We start from the raw sequence: 19,067 nt of genomic DNA, 5'->3' as shown, positions 1-19,067 counted from the left end.
ACAGAGCCAGGGGGTGAGAAGTAGAGGCATCCCAGTGGAAGGAACGTCGGTCCAGTTGAGATACAGTAAATATGTGGGACTGTCTTCAGGTGAGCTGGGGCTCTTACCCAACAGCAAATCATGTGTAAATGGGTTTAGACTTCTGTGTCCACAAGCTTAGAGAAGTTGAAATGTCTCAGCTATAGTATAGGATGAGGTGCAGTTACATAAACTTCAGATGCTTACTAGTATTAGAAAATTTGCTTAGTAATTAATAGGTAATAAGAGTCTTCATCATACACTCTCTTAAGAATTCAGAGAACACATCTGAAAAGCCTTTGAAAAAAATAGAAAGTACAGTGAGTTGCAAAAGGGAAGTGGAAGAGAATGTATCCTCTGTAACAAGAGATGGATGTTTGTCATTAGTTTAATGAAGGGGCCACAGAAACCTCCTGCAGCCCCCCATTAGTCTAACAGTTAGTCCATTGTATGCATATACAATACACAGTCACTTGTCCTTGTGAGGGACCATGTCTGGGGTATGTCCAAAGGCTAAAAATGAAGCCATTTCTACAGTTCTGAAGCTTAGACTTGAAGCATCAGGAATTTAAAAAACAAACCAAACCCAACCCAACTTTTGACTGCCCTATTTTTCTAAAACTGCATCTCATCCCTACAACAAACATTCTTCTTTGGTTTTTTCTGAGAGCTTGGTCTAATCATGATTTATTTCCACCTCATATTTATGTTTCTGGTTAAAAGGAGAAGAATTTTCAAGACATCAGTGTTCACCTTTGCACCTACTTCCCCTGGCTTGAACTACCATACCACATTTATGTGTTAGAGAAGGCAGACATTTTGGTCATTTGTGCGAGCAGTACATGCAGTTATGCAGAGTGGGAAAATTTTAGCTTTCCATCATCTTGAGAACAGTTAGAGGTACAAGGCTGTCATTTGGAAGGGGAGCTCGAATGAAGATAAAAGGTGCAGTTTATCCTCTAACTGCTATAGGATCCAAAAAATATGCTTATGATAGATCACTTAAGCCAATAACAATTAAACTATTAAAATGTAATTTTGAGGAAGAATTTTACTCTTAAAGAGAGAAACAAGCCAATCAAATCTTTGAATTCAATGGGAGAATCACACTTTTGATCCTGTATCATAATTTCTTCCACAGCACTTGCATTTCATACACGTGCAGTTCAGTGTTGTAGTTTTTTCCTGACCTCGGATCAGACACAGATGATTGCAGCAAGAATAATTCTTCATCACGTTGTGCTTGGCACAAGGAACACAGGCTGAAATCCAGAAAAGCAGAGATGCAGCTGGTGCAATGTGCAGATTTTGGAGCAATAGCCTTGTCCTGCCACCCTTTTCTGGTTATCTGTTCTGAAGGAAAGGGGGATTTACATGCTACATAATCTCCATATGTATTTGGGGGTTTCCATTATGCAATTCAGGGTGAGATTTCCTACCCAGATGCACATCTGTCATCTCCCATTCTTGAACCAACATAAGACTACAAATGTAAGAGGTCTGTAACTCATCTGAGGGTGTAAGCAGGGACTGTCACACACAGTCCTTCAAACAGCCTGCTTTCCATGGATAAATATAATGAAATAAAAAAGCAGGGCTGAGGAGAAGGCAAAATTATCTTTCTTTTACAGTGAATTAACATTTTTCATAAAATTACAAACATATATAGTCTTCTTGATTTATGCTGTGAGTATGAAAAAGTGGCATTTAAGCAGATCTTCAAAAGACGCACTGTACTGTTCTTAAAAATGCAAACAACATATGGTTGAGCCTGCTTGTGTTAATTGGAGATAAAAAGAAAGAAAGAAAAAAAAAAAGGTGACATCTTTTGAAAGAGCCTCCCATTAGGGCAATAGGAGCTGCCTTTACAAGGTGTGATGTTGAAGTCTGGCTTAGCTCAATCAGCAGCATATGTGCAGTCCCACTGAAACTGCTAAGGTTGCTGCAGCAAGAGACAGGGAAGTAAAGCATAGTGCCAACAAAACACCAGCAGCAACAGAGTAATTTTTTTTTTTTTATTTCATCAAGCAACAGAAATCAGACCAGTTGATCGTAATTGTTACTCTGTTTTTTCAAACTCGAGTCTCTAAATCAGGAGATTACTCAGCTGAAGGCCCAGTATAATGAGAATACATGCTTTCTTTTTTCCACAAGAATTGGAAGTGGTATGATCTAAGAATGACAACTCCAGCATCTGGGAGTGCTTAAAGCAATTCATAGTTTTGCTCCAGTCATGTGGCTCTGGACAAAGACTGAACAAAAATCAAATTGGTTCAGAGGAAGTCCCAGTGTTGAATAGGACTCAATAAATTGAGCAAGGAGACTTTGATTTATTTGCCTTTATTCATTATAAAAGAATTACATTCTTTCTCCTCTTGCAAATGCTTGGCTGCTATTTTTGTGTAAACATTCATGACTATGTTAATTGCATTGTATCTTTTTATATTCATTTTATAGATTTTATTGCTCTACTTTAGAGGTCCTAAATATTTGATTTATATAGTATACTTTTTCAACAGGCATTTTCATAAGCATTATCTTCCATATGTACTTCATATAGTTTCAAAAGAAATACATACCACATTCCAGAAGTACTATTGCCAAAGATTCTAATTTAAACGTGGAAATACTTTATGATATGCAGATCTAGTTTCTGCTTTGCATATTTCACATTTTAACGACAACATGAAAGTACAAGAGTAGCAAGAATTAATTACTCAAGAGCTATTCTTACTGAATTAAAAAACTTAATAAATTCCATATTTCCCACAGTTATTCTGCAAGCTGATACTGAATAAAACTCCTAATCTGACTGTATAGAATCAAAACGGAACTTTACATGCAACTTCAAAACTTTCAAGTTTGTGTGTGTGTGTGTGTGTCAAGGAAGGGATGGGAACCCATAACTCTATATGTAACCATGTGGGAAATGAGTCAAAAAACTAAGTCAGAAAAAGAAATCTCTGAGCTGTTGCAATAAGCTGCCTGAACCAGTCTAGGTCAGCATTTTGCAACTCTAGGTACCTCATATATGTGTGTGCATACTTGTGTACAGGTGAAGTGTTTTCACCTTCGATGCTCCACTGTTTACCAGTCCCTCATGTGAGGGGGAAATTACCAGATATTGGTATGCAATTGCTGTGTTAATCTGTTGGCTTACTGTTTTTAAATTTTGACCTTCCAGTTCAGTTCTCAGCCACGCCTCACCACTCTGCAGTCAAAACCTTGCTGATAGAACTGAGTGCCTGGGAGACCAAGTTCCCTATGCAGCAAATGACTCAGTTCTGAGGAACTAGCCCTCCAGTGTGGCTCAGGAGGGAAGCTTGTATCCACTGAAATATGATGTGCTTCTGGTTTGGGGTTGGGCACAGCAAGATATGGGCAGCCAAAGGAGGAGCTCAGGCAGTTTCACGCAACTCATGCACTGACTGGCCACCACTCTCGTAGGAAGTTAGAAGATGGATTAGCCTGATTCACAGGCTTTACAATAAACCCCATCTTCTGTGTAAGTCCTTTCTCGTACACTGTTTTATCCAAAATTTGACGTGACATATGTAATGACATCCCTGTGGCAGATTATACAAAAGCAGCCAACACATAACTATTTTTGGTTAATGTGACTTTCCCAAGCAAGGGATCCATGCTACAGAGCTTGACATTAGATGACTTTCTGATATGTGAACAAACAGTTTTTCTGAAATACTTTGATTGCATCCAATCTGTCCATGAATAATTCAGTAAAATAACTTTCAACTTGTACTTTTTTCATATATAAGGTCTGAGATGAGCTGAAAAAAAACCAGGGCCAAATTTACTGAGAGATTTACCCCGTGTTTTTCAGACCACAGCCTTTAAAAATCCTATCTGGAGTCTGAGACTGCTAAGAACTTAAGGCATATCAGCTACTCTTTTCCCACCCCACTAGGAAAGAATTTCTTTTTTCTTCTCTGTAAGAACAAATCACCCCTCCACCTTGCACACCACACTAAGTGTAGGATCTTTGTCTTCACCTTTGGTGGACCACTCTTTTCCACTCCCTCATATGAACTTGCTTCCCACTTCTTTTTTTAACTTCACTTTGGCTTTTCACTTTCCTTCTCCTTACACTCCCTGCCCCTAACCCCAAAACCCTAAAACCAAACAAGCTGGAGAGTCATCTCACACTGTGACAAAGAGAGACCTTGTTTTCAGGTCTGCCTTATTTTATGAGACCACACTGGTGACACTTAATACTAAGAGTGCTTAGTATAATATAATATAGTATAATATCAGGAGTTAGAATATTAATTTTAGGAGTAATTTTAGACATCTGGATTGGGGTTCTATACAGACTAGACTAGGTAGCTGCTTCATCTTCCTACAGTGTTCCCAGCTCCAACACCAACACACCTCTCGGCGTATTAGCTAACTTCTCCCTGAAGCTTTTTCCTATGCTACAGAATGTGGTGCTCTACGGGAAGCTGTAAAAGGTCTCACAAATTGGCTGAGGTAAATCAGGGTGGCTCCCTGCCCACTCTGGCTAGTCCTGCTGAGAGCCCTGTGCTAACCTGTCGCTGCTGCTCTCTGGTGTCGCAGTGCTGTAACACTGCATGGGGCTGCATGCATGCACCAACTATTTTGGAGGTAGCTGTGTGTTTTTAACATATTTTGCATTTCCTGGAATTAGACATTCCTGCCTAACTATGTACTTTAATTGGTGCCTAATTAGCACCACTACTGTGTTTTCCCCATGTGACTGTCTCCATCTCTATATGTCTAAATCTGTCCAGTCCATCATATGGTGTTTCTCTGTTAACTGTCTAAACAAATGTAGCTTTTAATGGGTCTGGTGTATGAAAAGTCATGATTACACTTTGAAACTTCTGCTTTTCTATTAGTAGTTTCTGCAGACAAATGCAAGAATTAGACTGCTATTCGAAAATCAATATAAAGAAGACACAAAGCGAACACAGTTGGGTTGTTCTGAGTGGGTATTTCTGAGAGGAAAGGATTGATCATCAAGACTATATATTATACAACTTCCTCTTTTATTTCTAGCTTTGACTGCCCCTTCTGAATGATACGCATGCGGATTAAAAAGGAAAGCAATCTGGCTGAATTTTCTTGTTACCCATTTTCTGAGAAAATTAACCAAACTAATAAAAACAATGGTATCAGGACTTAAGATGGCCCTGTAAGTAGCACTTTGTGGAGATAGCCAGCCATGCCAAGCGATTAATACATTAATTATTAAAATTAATAAATTCTTTGTGACAAGTCTATCATACTCCAAGTGATGTAGATACAACAGGCTAAGGTAATTCCAAGTACCGTTTCAATTACAAATTTTAAATGTCTCTTCTGCAGGGAAGTGTCACTAAATTGTATCCGTCTGGCACACAAACTCATTTCCCTGTCTTCAAATATTTACTATCACATTTTTCACAGGCATATATATTTCTGAACTTTTCACAAAGGACAGAAGTGAATACCACCAGCAGAGAGCTGCAATTCCAGTTCAGCCAAGGCAGATGAAACTTGAAAGAATTCTATATGCATGAAATGAAAGAGTATGGTGCATTTTTATTTCATCTTCATCAAATGATCAGCTGTTGCTGAATAAAGCAAAATAAAGCTTGCATAGTTGCCATCAATTACTCTGTTATACTCGGAACCCTTTCTGAATTGCAGAGTGCTGGAGGAATTGAAATCTGTAATCTTTTGTGGGTGCTTCCCAGATGACATTACGTCATTCTGTTATACCAGTGAATCTTTACTCAGCGAAGCCTTATATCTAGATTTCTTCTATCCTTACTGTCTTGTGAAAACTAGGGCCCAGTCCGTATCTTATTCCTTTCTAGTTATTTATACCTTATTCACAGCATAAATCAAACTGTCAGCTCTGAAATATAACAGCTAAGAAATTTTGCTAAATGAGAATTTATTTCAAGAGTTTACTTAGAAAATAATAATTTAAAAAAGGTGCTCAGATGCTCCTAGAAATAAGAAAAATATGTTTTGCCTAGCAGATCTGACCAGCCAGTAGGTAACTCATCCTGATCTGGCCAAATGGGGAGTCTCTCTGCAAAGAATTGCCAGACACACAACCTCCTCACACTCTTTATCTCGCTCGTTGAACTTGTTTCTGAATCTATGCATCTGGAATTATGATTCAGTGCAGGAATATCTAGCACAGTACGAATGTGGACTCGCTTGGAAATTTTAGCTAGCTATGCTCTCTGTTTCTCTGTACAGAGGAACATCCTCTTCCAGCCCTGGGGAAAGTACTGCTGTGCTCACAATGTCTTCCTTGCTGGAACTATTGCAGCCAGGAGGGGGATCCAGTCTGAGCAAAAGCTGGACCTAGTCTGGATGAGGTCATGGAAGAAAACAGATTTGGACAAAGATTTTGGAGCTGAGACTAGATCTAGAAGGGGAGGAAAAATAGCGACACAAGGTGAGGGCAACCAGAGGATGACTGCTGCAGTGAATACCACTCTGAAAATGATTGATTTTGTGTCTGTTAGCACCAGAGCACTGATACATGATGTCAGGCGCATTACTTGAACTACAGGTGGCCACCGAGTGCTCTTTTTACACTTGGTGTCAGGTTTGAGAGCCTGGGCTCTGATTTGTAGGAGTAGTTAGCATTCACAGCTGCGTCTGAAGTCAAAGGGAGCTATGCTTCAAACGTACAAAGCACTGCATCATGCTCACTATCTCACCAAGGCAAACCCCGGTCATCTCAAGGCTGGCAACCAAAATTAATAGGCATACTCAACCTTAATCTCTCTGTCTCATTTTCCAATAAGTAAAATGTTGATGTTCCCTACATCTCATGAACATAATTCATAAGCATTCATTATATGCTCAAGGTGCTGTAACAACAAATGCTGTAGAAAAACCTGCTACAATGTCAATAATTCCACACTACAAGCAGGATTAAACAGCTTTAAACAAGGCCTGGGGACATATGGTGAACAAAGAGATTAAACGTAAACCAAAAGTGTCTGTCCCATGCACTCTACAAGGCAGTGATCCTCTGAGCAAAACAGTATCATCACACAACTGAAGGCTAAATTGTAATTCATACCCTCTACAAGTCAAAACAAGCTTGTCTGAAAACTCTTACCTTCGGCCTATCCTAAAGTGTCAATACTTGGCTTTTAAATGACAATATTTCTTTCATGTGGGCCTTCTGTTTTGAATTCTTTGGGGGGTTTTGTGTGAATAGAACATAATAATTTAAGTATATATATATATATATATATATAAAAATATATTTTCACTGCTTTACACTGTGTGCATGCAAAATCATACTGGTTTTGTTAAAGCAGATGGGTAATAGGGGAAAAATAAAAATAGGAAAACAGTTACATCGTATCGAGCTGTAGCACCAAGTAAATTGTATTTATTTTCCTGTACATTGCTATAGCTAGGAATTGTAATAATAGGTGTGATAGTTCACATATATCAAAGTAAATAACTTTACAGCTAATTTACATGTTTAAGCACATGTTTCAACAACAAAGATTTATATTTCTTCTTCCTCCCAAGGGATGGGGTTTTTAAAATCTGTTGATACTTAGAAATATGGCAAGAACACTCCACAATACAGCCTTCCCACTTAAATTTTGCTCCATTGATTGGTCTCTTTTTCCATCCCCCCCTTTTTTTTTTTTAATCTCTGCCTAGAGATCAAAGACATTCTTTACAACCAGAAAAATAAAGATTTATTGATTCACCTTACAGGTGTTGTCTGTCTTCTCATCAAAGCATCCATTTTTCTCAAACATGCAGTGTAAGAGCTTATCTGTTTCTCATTTGCAACAGCAACTAGCGCTATTAACCAGATCTGCAATGTTGTCATCCAAGCAAGACAGTAGTTACTGAAGTATTCAAAAGAATATAAAGCATTAAAATATTCATGGAAGCAGAGCATGGTAAGTAAGTCCCCAGTACTTCCTAAGTGTTTCAAAGAAATACTCGTGAGATTTAAGAAGTGGTAGTTTAACCATGCAATTAGAGTTACGACCGTATCTGGTGAAAGGCGTTGGCTATTTCTCTTTTAAGTTAACTGTAGTCCTAAAGGTTTAGCCCAAAGTGGGCTTATCTTTTGTATCCTGTTATTTTCTCTTTTTCAGATATTTCATACCTCACTTTGCCTTTGCTGCAGGTTTTGTATAAGATTGTGGAGCATCTGTGCACTGATGTCGTAGAACTGTGTAACTAAAACCAGGAGATTCCTCTCCAAACTATGAAGGTCTGTTTTTCAGGCAATATGTGAGTATTTTTTTATAAAGGAATGCAATGGGAATGGTTCGTTATTGTTAGACTCTGTCTTTATGCTCTTATCCACACCAGCAAGATTAATTTTCATATGCTACCCTTTGCTGCTGGTTGCCAACAAAAAAATCAAAGTCAGTAGCATAGGCAGCATTTACCCAAGCCTTTCAGGGCAAGTGGCAAAAACATCTGAATGCAGTCTCCTGAGCAAAATTTCCAGCTGCAAGTGTGAAAAGATTACGAGTCTGGTCCCCTAAACCAGAATACTTTCTTTTTAAGCCTTAAAAGGAAAATTGTGATTGCTTTTAAATTTCTTACATGGTGAGTTACACTTGGCTTCTGATTTCCAGTTTTTCTTAAAAATGACAGCGAATAGAATTTTTCTGTTTCCTAAAAATGACGAGTCTCGTATGTCACCATGAGCAGGATCTTCAGAAATCCCCGAATTCCAGCCAGGTCCATAAAACAAAATGGTGAACCAGCATTACCACCCCAAGCTCTCCTCCCTCCACTGCTGTGCTGGCAATGCAGCCGCATGGGGGAATAAAATATATTTCTACATCAGACAATGCCTAAGAACAAGAATAGCTCCAAATAAGCCATCAGGACACATTGGGGACATATGTTGTACAAAGAGGACAAAGCTGTTATACAGCTCAGCGCTGAGCAAATGCCATTCAGCAGCCAGTCACATGGTTGGAAGTGGCTGTCTAGGAAAAATAGCATGATCCAGCAATTAGAGACTGTATCATCAGCCATAAGTACAACGGGGCCAAATAAAGGTTGTGTGTGCAATTTTAATTTTTGTTATTCTGTACTTGTCTAAAGCCTTGTCCCCAGTAGACGGCAGCTCCGCTTTAATCACCCCAGCAAAACTGCAAGGACAAGAGTGGTCCCTTTCGATCCCCACAAACGACGTTACATGACTCTACAGGCAGGGACCTTAACGCCGCGTTAGACCTCGCTCCGCACGCCGCGGCGTCCGAGCCCGGCGGGCCGGGGCAGGTGCGCGGGGCCGGCGGGGCCGGGCGGCGGCGGCGCCTGCAGGGGTCGCTGGCGCGGAGGCGGCGGGCGCACGGCGGGACCGGGGGTCGGGGCGGGCCGGGGCCGGCCGGGGTGGGCGGGCTCCGGGGCCGGGCCGGGCTGGGGGCGGCGGGGCCGGGCGGCGCGCATAAGTCGGCCGCGAGTTGTAGGCGGCCGGCGGTGGAGCTCTGGCTGTAACTTGACACCGGGGCGAGAGGCCGAGCGGAGAGAGGGAACGAGAGCGGCGGCGGCGGCGGAGGAGGAGGAGGCGGAGAAGAGCCCCAGGGAGCGGGATGGTGACCACCTCCTTCCCCTCCCCTTAGCGGCGCTCCGTAGCAGCAGCAGCCGCCGCTGCAGGAGCTCTGGGGACTCTCGCCTGCCGCGGAGCCGGGGGCGGCCGGCGATGGGGACGGGACGGATCCCCTGAGCTCCCGGGAACTTTCCCGGCCGCGGGCAGCCGGAGCCGGGCAGGCGGATGGAGGATGCGCTTCCCCCGGCGGGCTGCGTGAGCCGGCGGCGGCGAAGGGGAGGATGAAGAAGCAGCAGCCCGGCGGCGGGGAATGCCCGGCGCCCCGGCCCCCCGCGGCGGCAGCGGCGGGAGGGGGCCCGGCCCAGGGCGGGGGCTTGATGAAGCGGCGGCCCCTCTCGCTGCTGCCCTTCCTCTCGCTGCGCGACTACGTCTTCTGCATGGCCACCCTGCTGCTCTTCTGTACGGGCTCCCTCTTCTACCAGCTCAACGGGGGCCCCCCGCACTTTCTGCTGGCTCTGCGGCACTGTCTGGGTAAGGGCGGCCGGCGGCGGCGGAGACTTGTTGCGGCTCTCCCTCAACCCCTGTGGCGGCTGGGCTGGGGCCTCCCTCCGCACCGGGGACACGGCCGCGGGGCTGGGGCGGCCGGAGGCCGGGGCTGCCGGGCGGGGTGGGCAGGCGGGACGCGGTGCCGTGAGCGCTGACACCGGAGCGGGACCGGCCGGCGGCGCCCCGAGAGCCGAGCGTGGGGGCGCGCCGCGCCACAAGTTGATGCTGCCGAAAGCGGAGTCCCCTCGCGACCGCTCTGCGCCCGAGGGCGGCTCTTTGTGTGCCCGGTGACCGTGGCAGAGCGCGGTGTGCCGGCTTCTCTGGCCGCCAGGTCGCTCCGAGGCGGAGCTCTCGCTTCCCGCGGGTTGCGCACCGGGGGAGCTCGGGCGCAGCCGCCCTGAGCTGTCAGCGCCTCCCCGCCGGGTGCTGTGCCCCGGAGACGAGGAGCGGGGTACGGCTGAAACAGATGCTGTTGTTTAAAAGTAAAAACAACAAAACAAGCCAAAACACAAATGACCAAACCGAAAACCCCGGGTGCGCTTCGTGAACCAAGCATCCATCCTTGTGCAGGAGGTTGGAGTCTGGGGAGAAGGGTCAGCGCAGCAGTGCTCAAACACGCGAGCTCCCTCAGGTGCTTTGCCAGCCTGGTTGCCTGCGTAACCCCGAAGGAGGTACCCCGGTGGAGCGGGTGTAAGCCCCACGCTGGGGCTTGTAGTTCTCATCCTCATGCTGACCACAAGTTTTCACGTGATTTTTCTTTGTAGCCAGCGTCCACATCGCTAAATGTTGCTTCCCTGCTCAGCAGAGAAGTTGTGTGAAAAAGAGTTCCTCGTGAGGTCGAGATTACCTTAGATTCGCAGAACTAATTCAGGTGGTGGTAGGACAAGGGGGAATGACTTTAAATTGAAAGAGGGTAGATTTCGTTTAGCTGTTAGGAAGAAGTTCTTCACTATGGGAGTGGTGAGGCACCAGAAGAGATTGCCCAGCGCAGCTGTGGATGTCGCATCCTTGGTAATGTTCAAGCCAGGCTGGGTTGGGCTTTGATCGACCTGGTCTAGTGGAACGTGTTCCCTGTCTGTAGTGGGGAGGTTGGTTTAGTTTGGAAGGGACCTTAAAGACCATTTGGTTCCATTCTGTGATACTAAATACAGATCAGAACCTGAATCTTTCTCAATATAGGAAGATTACTACAGAATAATTTGTGGTGTGAGTTTTTTACCGCATTAGCTGCTCTGCTTTACATGCTTGTGAAAGTAAGGCTTTGGCGGTACGTGCTGCAGAAGTGCAAGCCACAAGAGACAACGTTAGATTACAAACAAAAATACAGTTTGTGTATTTCAGAAAACTAAGCTGCAGATCCTTTTCTATGTGTCCGTATTTTATGAACATTTTGAGACTACATCCTGGTGTGTGTTGCTTTTCCTTATGGGAAAACTGTGCTACGTCTTCAGTTAAGTAGTGAGAGAGCACAGAGAGGCAGTAGGGCAAGAGACAACAAACACAAGTTGCAACAAGGGAAATTCCAATGAGATATCAGGGAGAAATTTTCAGTGTGAGAGGAGTCAGATGTTGGGACAGGCTACCCAGGAAGGTTGGGGTGTCCTTGTAGATCTTCAGAACTCAGCTGGACAAGCCTCTGAGCAGCCCAAGTCAATTTGTCCCTGTGTTGTTGGGGAAATAGACCAGGAGAAGTCCCTTCCAGATAATTTTATCCTGTGATTTTGCTGTAAAAAGTCAGTGAAAATTCAAGTGAAAACAGGGGAAGAAGAAATGCTTTGGATATTACTTCATGACCACAACAGCAATTTTGGCTTGAGTTTTAATGACTTTTTTTTTTCCCTTTAATATTACAATTAGGAAGAAATTCCTCTGCTGAAGAGGGAATTGGCAAATTTTCCACCACAGAATCGCTAGGGTTGGAAGGCATCTCTGGAGATCATCTAGTCTACCTCCCATCCCAAGGCAGGGTTACCTAGAGTAGGTCAACACAGGAACGTATCCAGGTGGGTTTTGAATGTCTCCAGACAGGGAGGCTCTACAGTCTTCATGGGCAGCCTGTTCCAGTGCTCTGCCACTTCTTGTGTTTTAGTTTATGGCCATTGCTCCTTGTCCTGTCCCTGGGCACCATGGAAAAGAGCCTGGCACCATCCTCTTGACACCCACCCTTGAGATATTTATATGCATTAATAAGATTCCCTCTCAGTCTTCGCTTTTCTAAACTAAAGAGGCACAGCTCACGCTGGTAGAAGATTTTGTTTGCAATTGATTGGTATTTTAGTGGGATTAAACACAATCTCTGGTTTTTAGAAGAACGTTTTTGTCAATGTTTAAAATTTTCGTCTTCTTCGGGGGTAGATGTTGCTTATCTTGGGTGAAAATGGACTGCAAGAAATACAGGGTTACTCAGCTTCTCCCTCTGTGGCCTTTTGACTGCTTTTGAGGGTTGGGGGAGATAAAACTAGGATCTACTACCCTAACCACTCTAGCCAGTAGTTGCATGTCTGCTGGAAAATCTTCTGAGACCTGCAGATGAAAGGCTTGGAAACCACTGCCTCTTGGAGAATGGGTCATGGTAATTTTTGTGAGGTGCTCAACAAGTGCAGAAAAGCCTTTGTTGTGTGTGCCTGAACGTGATGAGCCTCTGGGGATGAAGTGCAGTCTTACTGAAAATGTTTTGGGGTTCTTTTGAAGTGTAGGACTCTCACAGGAGAAAGTAGACAGCTCTATTAATCTCTGCTAATGAACTTCTGCACTTGTTATATGAATTAGTGTAGGAATTTCCTTTCTGTGCCTGAGTGATCTGGGATGTTAAGGAGACACAGACTTGGCTAACATCCTGCACCAGGCTAGAGGCTGAGAGGGAAGCAGAGTCCTCATGGCTGGCTGGAGTCCGAAGAACCCACTAAGCAAGTGGTGCTGCTGCCTCTGCATCCAAGTGGGATATACTTTGGGTACTAAGGTGTCTGTTTGCATGCAACTTTATGAAGTTACTTTGTACTTCCTTGGGCTGCAGTTTCATTTGGATTGTCAAAGTTGATCCATGTGGGTGACATTGCTGAACGTTTTATTTTTTAGTAAACTGGTGCGTACTCCTTTAGGTATCCAGCTGGGAAGGCTTTCAAATTAGGAACATTTTTTTTTTTGTAACCAGAAGACTTACTGTCTTCCAGGGAGCTACCGGAACTGCTTGGTGGAATAGGAATTGGTCATCACACCCTGCTAACTACCAAAGCCATACACGTAAATATGTTCTATGCAGCAGCTGGAAGTTTTGTGGCGTAAAATAAACCAAACCCAAACAACTTTTTCCCCCTCTGAAGCCTCCGATCCAGTGTACATTGCAACTCTTTCCTTGTAGTGCTTCCAACCCACAATTTATGGTGTTAAAATTTACATCTCCAAACAAAAATGAGCAGTTAGTTTCTAGACCGTGTTTGCAATGTGTGAATTTTGCAGCTGACCTCATTGTATTTAAATCTACAGAAACCAAGGAGTAGCCTAAAGGGAATATTGATTTCTCTGTTTTGTGCCCTCCATAGTGTGGGAGGGGTCATCTTGTCTGTCTTGACAATTTGTTTGTGCTTGCGAGTTAGTGTGCATTGCTCATGTTTAGTTATGTTATTGTGACGGAATGCTTAGATTTTTTTTTTTTTTTATCTCAGAACTTGAAAGGAAGTTCCTGAGCAACAACACAGAACTTAAGTAGTGGTCTGGATAGAAATCACACTTGCATCAGGCAGGTGTGTGCATAAAACAAAATCAAGACCGTCTGAAAACGCTTGGTTTGAAAAACTTTCATTTTTTTATTAGGTCTGCATCATATGCTGTGGAGGAGGTATGCATTTATTTTTCAAAGGAATGAAGTGTGAACATTTGCTGGTTCTATTAACTTTCTTTTGGAGGTGGGGAAGATGAATGTTTTTGAATTCTGAATTTTCAGAATATTCAGATTATTAGTAATTTTTCTCTCCCAGACCAGCTTCTCTGGTGTCTTGTCCATATGCGCCTCTTTTTGTTTGGTTGCCATACTGATTGGAGAGAATCTTGTGATTGGAGAAAAACATTGTGGAAGTTTGTAGGGTAGACAGTAGCTGTATTCAGTATTTCCCCTTCACATCACCATCTCTTCTCTTTTATACTGAGTCATCCTGACCAAACGAGGGTAGAGTAGTAGATATGAGGCTGTTATTTATCCTGTTCTGACTTCAAGCTCACAGTAATTTCAGGGTAGAGGCAGTCTGTGGAAAGCTGATGGTTTCTGCTGGCTGTACTGGATGTGGCTCACAGTGACATGGCTCAAGTTTCACACTGTAGTCATCCCACCAGGAGGGATCCAGAGCCCTATTTTTCAGCGTGAAGTTATTGGGGAGGGCATAGACGTATGTGGGTTATTTCTAAAGAATCTGTGGAGGATACTTAAAAGTGCATCTGTTGCCAGTAGGCTTAAATTTGCTGTACAGGTGTGCATACCAGTCCTGGACCGTCCATGAGCCCCAGAAAACAGGAAGGTTTAAAAACTGCTGGCCTGCCAGTAATGAGTCGCAGTACTGGGATTTGCACAAATGAGGTCTTGCTTGTTGATTGTGCCAAGGTAATCCTGGCTCACTAATTGAAAACCAACTCCAGCAGTGGAAGGAAGTGAGAAGAGTCTTCCCTTAGATGAGTAAGACAGAGATCGTAAATCTTGGACAGCCCAGTGGCTTTTGGGGAATGCACTAGGGACTCCATTCCCCTGCAACTGCAGTGGTTTTGCATTGCTTTATTCTTCCCTGCTTCGACTTGTGGTATATACATGCTTCAAATTACGGAAATGAGAATTTCCAAAGGCTGGTAGCAGCCCTCTAATGGCCCATAAAAACAGAAAACCTTTGGATCTTCAGTATTTGCTGTGCAAACTTGTTGTTCATGTAAATTAAAACATTTCCCCTGTTGAACTTGCCAGGAGCCTGTACAAGTATACTGATTTGATTGCATGTGAAAGTTGCCTGTCCTGTGGTTTCCTATGCAAAATAAAAAGTGTCCACTTGCACATCCTCGAACAATTGCTATGTTGCTCTCCCTCTTCGTGACACTGGTAGTTCTCAGGTATTTTGGCCAAGATGGACTTGATAGCTTTAAAGTTGTCAGAGCAACAGTTGTGTTTATTTTGGGCACATTGGGGAATATAACCATAAAAGAAGCAGAAAGAAATCTGAGTATCTGGGGAGGCTGTTAGAAAAATCTTCAAAATATTTAAGCAGCAAGTGACACTCTTTATGTAAATCAAGGTAGTATGAATTTGCTTGATTTTGGTAGGGTGTTGTGCTTGGATTTTTTTGGTTGGTTGGTTTTGTTTTCTTTTTTTCCTGACCTGACTTTTTTCTGTTAACCTATTAAGAGAGGGAAAAAAAAAAAAAAACACAAACCCACGACTATCCAAAGTAAACAGTTAATGTCAGTGTTTTGTATGCAAATTTTTTATAAGCTGTAGAAGGGAGGGACAGCAGGAGGGTTTTTAGGTTTTTTTGAGAGGGATTGGTTGGGGGTTTTTATTCTGGTAGTACTGCATTTATATATAGAACGATGTAAAGCACGGAATTCTTTAGGGCAAGCTTTTCTAAAAAAACAAAAATAGAAGCACCTATCATGCTTTATTTTTGCAGGTAGACATCATGCTGCCTTTACATAGGTTGTCTCATTCAGTTTTGTTTTGAGCATGCATGGATCAGGAATCCTTTACAGTTTTGAGGGCCCTTCAAGTGTTTGAGTAGGAGAAACACACTCAGGGTAAGACAGTCAGGTCTGTAGGTGACACTGACTGTGGTGATGCAATACCCATTTCTGAGATGCCTAAGCCTTTAAAAATGCCTGGGTTGTGTTTGTATTAACAAATATTTTTTCTTATTGTTCTCAAAAGAGTTGAACTCTTCTGTCCTCTGAAGGATTTTGATTTTGGTCTGATTTCTCAGGGGATTATTTAGTTGAAATACACGTGGAATTAATTACATTTCTAGATTCACTAACATTGTAGGGAACTGAAAGGTGAGTTTAGAAGCTGCTTCCTAAAAGCCTTGAAAAGTGATGGTCTGAACCTAAATCTGTCTGTAGCTGTATCTTTCTTAATTAGCTTTTCTGTCTTCTTTGAACATCTTCATTTTGCTGTTGTAAAAGCTATACATATTGTCTTTTAGATAAAATGTGTTTGGACTTCCATTTAGGTTAGGTTTCTAAACTCTGAAGTTATAAGTGAGCTTCTTTGGGAGACAAAAGAAGAGCCTAATCTCCAAGCAGCTTTTAATAAATGATTGCTCATCACTCACAGCTTGTCTGATGGTAAGATTAACAAAGCTTTGCCTAACACAAGGTGATGTCAGGAAATACTCTGTGGAGAACCAGAATGCACCTTATTTTATTACCAAGGTCATAAAACTCAAGCCTCTTCCTTTCAAAAAGATTAAGTGGTCTCTGGACGAAATTGTGCTGGCTGGCTAAAACACTCTGTACAGTGAAGTCATAGCAAAAAATGCTTGTGTGAATGTGTTGTGATAATATTCTAAATATATTTGGAAAATTGAATGGCATTTATTCAGGAATGTATTTTCTACTTTCAAAATCAGACTCCAGTCTGGGAATCAAGAATTGCATATAGGCATCTGTGCACATTCATTTCTTTTTCATATTGTCCACTTTGTCATTTGACAAGGGATTTAAAAGATTAATTCAGTCCCTGATGAGAAGGAATATTACTACAGCTTTTTCAAAAATTTATTTATTTGATTTACTTTCAGGTTATATGGCAGGGTGGTATATACACCTATGAGAGAACAAGTCTGCTGGTTAAATGGGATGTTTCACTTGGGTCTGAGGAGATGAGAGAGGCTTCACTTCCCTGCCCTGGCAGACTTAATGGACATTGAACAAGTCGTGTATTAATTCCTTTAACCCCCTGTTGTCCAAATGACATTTTGAAGATTAATGTGTGACAGAATAGGATAGTCTGAGATACTGTGGTAGTCATAGCCACAGAAATACTTGAGTGGAAAAAGATGCTTTTGATAAACCCGTTTGTTGTGGACAGGTTTTGGCTGTGTCAAAGAGATAAGGCAGATAGTGTTAGGAGGGAGCTCCTGTGTAGACTGAGGCAAAGTCAGTGGTCCAGCTGCTTTTCTTTCAAGGGTGTCACCACTGTTGGCTATCACAGTCTCCGTTCAGTTTTACTTCAGGAGTTATTATCTTTGGTTTCCAGAGACTCATCAAAGGGCTTCAGTTTTTAGATGTGTCCTCATCTAGAAGACTTCATGTCCACAGAAGTTACCAAATCATTTATTTCTTGTTTCCTATGGTGCTGCCTAGACTTGATTCGTGAAAATGCAGTTTCTTGAAGCCTTGTTCATCCTGAGTGAATGGCAAGCACTTCATGCTCTATTGGAGAGTAGTCAGCCAAAAGGAATTGACTGTTACAATGAAGAGAGTCGTTGTTGCAGTGATTCTCATATTTTCATATGAAATTAGGGAGAAGGAAGGTTCATTTGCTTGGGGTTTTGCAAAGACTGATAAACGTTTATTCAAGGGTGCTAGAATGAGAGACTCTGTAGCAAAAGTAACTCCTACAGAAGCTGTACCACTTTATGTGGGGAAAATTAAGGCTATCTAATTTCTCCCTTTACCTCCAATAAAAGGTTTGAGATTAATTAATATTTGTCCTAGCTCTTCTGCACTGATTCCTGATAAAAACTGTTTTGAAATCAGCAGCACATGTCAAAATCACCAGTGACAGTAAGTGCAAGTTCTTAGTTTGTTATTTAAGCACAGGCCTCTTTTAGCAAAATTTGTAGAACGCATGATGAAGGTATAACAGAGGGAATTGGATTTTACTCGATTTTTGGGAGGAACGTTCTCTAAAATGGTTGAGCAGGTATCCGTTTTTCACCAAGTTTTCAGATGGTAATTGGTCCTTTCTCTCCCATCATTTAAATTCATGTTAATAGAAAGTGTGTCTGCTGTCTCTTGTGTCTAGCAAAAATCTGGGATTACTGAAATTGCTTGAGTGTATTTTGTATGATAATCACTACATTTTTTTGGACATAAATTTTGAGCACTTAAGCACTTTTGAGCCCTTCTTTCTGGGTTGTTTTCTTAGTTTTATGTGCAAGTACTTGCACACCATTAGCTTCTGGCTCCTGTAACCTGTTCAAGAAGAGCTGGATATTTTGTTTTCATAGTTGTCCTTCTCTGCAAAGACAATTTTTCAGGTAAGATGTAAGAATTGTTTTCATCTTGGACTGGACAAGCAAGTCTGTCGTAGGGGTTTTTTTGAAGTTGTGAGTTTGCACCTGCTGCTGACCCCCTGTGAGCTCTGTTTTAAGTTTCAGTGGTGTGAAAGAAAGCCCTGTGTTTCCTCTGTTACAGGTACAGCCAAGGGGGTCAATAGCCACTCTGTGTGCTCATGTGAGTGTACGTGAAACACACTTACAAAAATCAGCTGCTGCATTGTTACATGGGGCAGATAACTTTGGAGAATGTTTGTATTTGGATTATGTCTCCTGGAGAACTGGGGGATGGGGATTCTCCTGTCCCCCTTCTGTGCTGGTTTTTGGACCAGTTAGTTTTGGAGCGAGGGCTTGCAAGGTCTAGGTGCTGCTCATTCATACCATAGGGGCAGGGAAGACGAGAATCCTTTTTGAAATTGGCAAGAATTAAGTTCCTCTTCCAATCTTGCTATAAGATTCATGGTCCTCTCAGCTACTGTCTGCCTTTCCTGTCTCATCAGTGAGGGGAGAGAGCCATTTCCAGGCCATTACAGTTCATTATAGTCATGATACAAGCAGCATCAGCCCTTTTTGGAGATGTCAGTTGTCTGTAGCCTGTTGACATTAACTTAGAAGGAAATGCCAAGCTGGGGTAGGCTGCCACTGCCTTTCCCTGGGCAGCAGAGGTGCTTGCCTGCAAGACCTAGTTTGACTGGTACAGCAGTGGCTCCTCAAGC

General features: G+C 42.7%; 1 protein-coding gene across 1 annotated transcript in view; it reads left to right on the top strand.

Moving 5' to 3' along the window:
• Positions 1-9,485: 9,485 nt before the first annotated feature.
• UST (uronyl 2-sulfotransferase) overlaps positions 9,486-19,067 on the top strand; it is a 151,222-nt gene continuing 141,640 nt past the window's right edge. The window contains exon 1 of the mRNA XM_066178877.1: positions 9,486-10,087. Coding sequence (XP_066034974.1) covers positions 9,838-10,087 — 250 coding nt within the window. The 5' untranslated portion in view covers positions 9,486-9,837. The remainder of the gene's footprint in view (positions 10,088-19,067) is intronic.

Source organism: Chamaea fasciata, unplaced genomic scaffold (genome assembly GCF_029207755.1).
Source record: "Chamaea fasciata isolate MVZ Bird 193981 ecotype frontalis unplaced genomic scaffold, bChaFas1.0.hap1 SCAF_3, whole genome shotgun sequence".
In the NCBI taxonomy this organism is placed as follows: domain Eukaryota; kingdom Metazoa; phylum Chordata; class Aves; order Passeriformes; family Sylviidae; genus Chamaea; species Chamaea fasciata.
The sequence above is the reverse complement of the archived record's forward strand: the minus strand, read 5'-3'. Positions and strand labels throughout refer to the sequence as shown.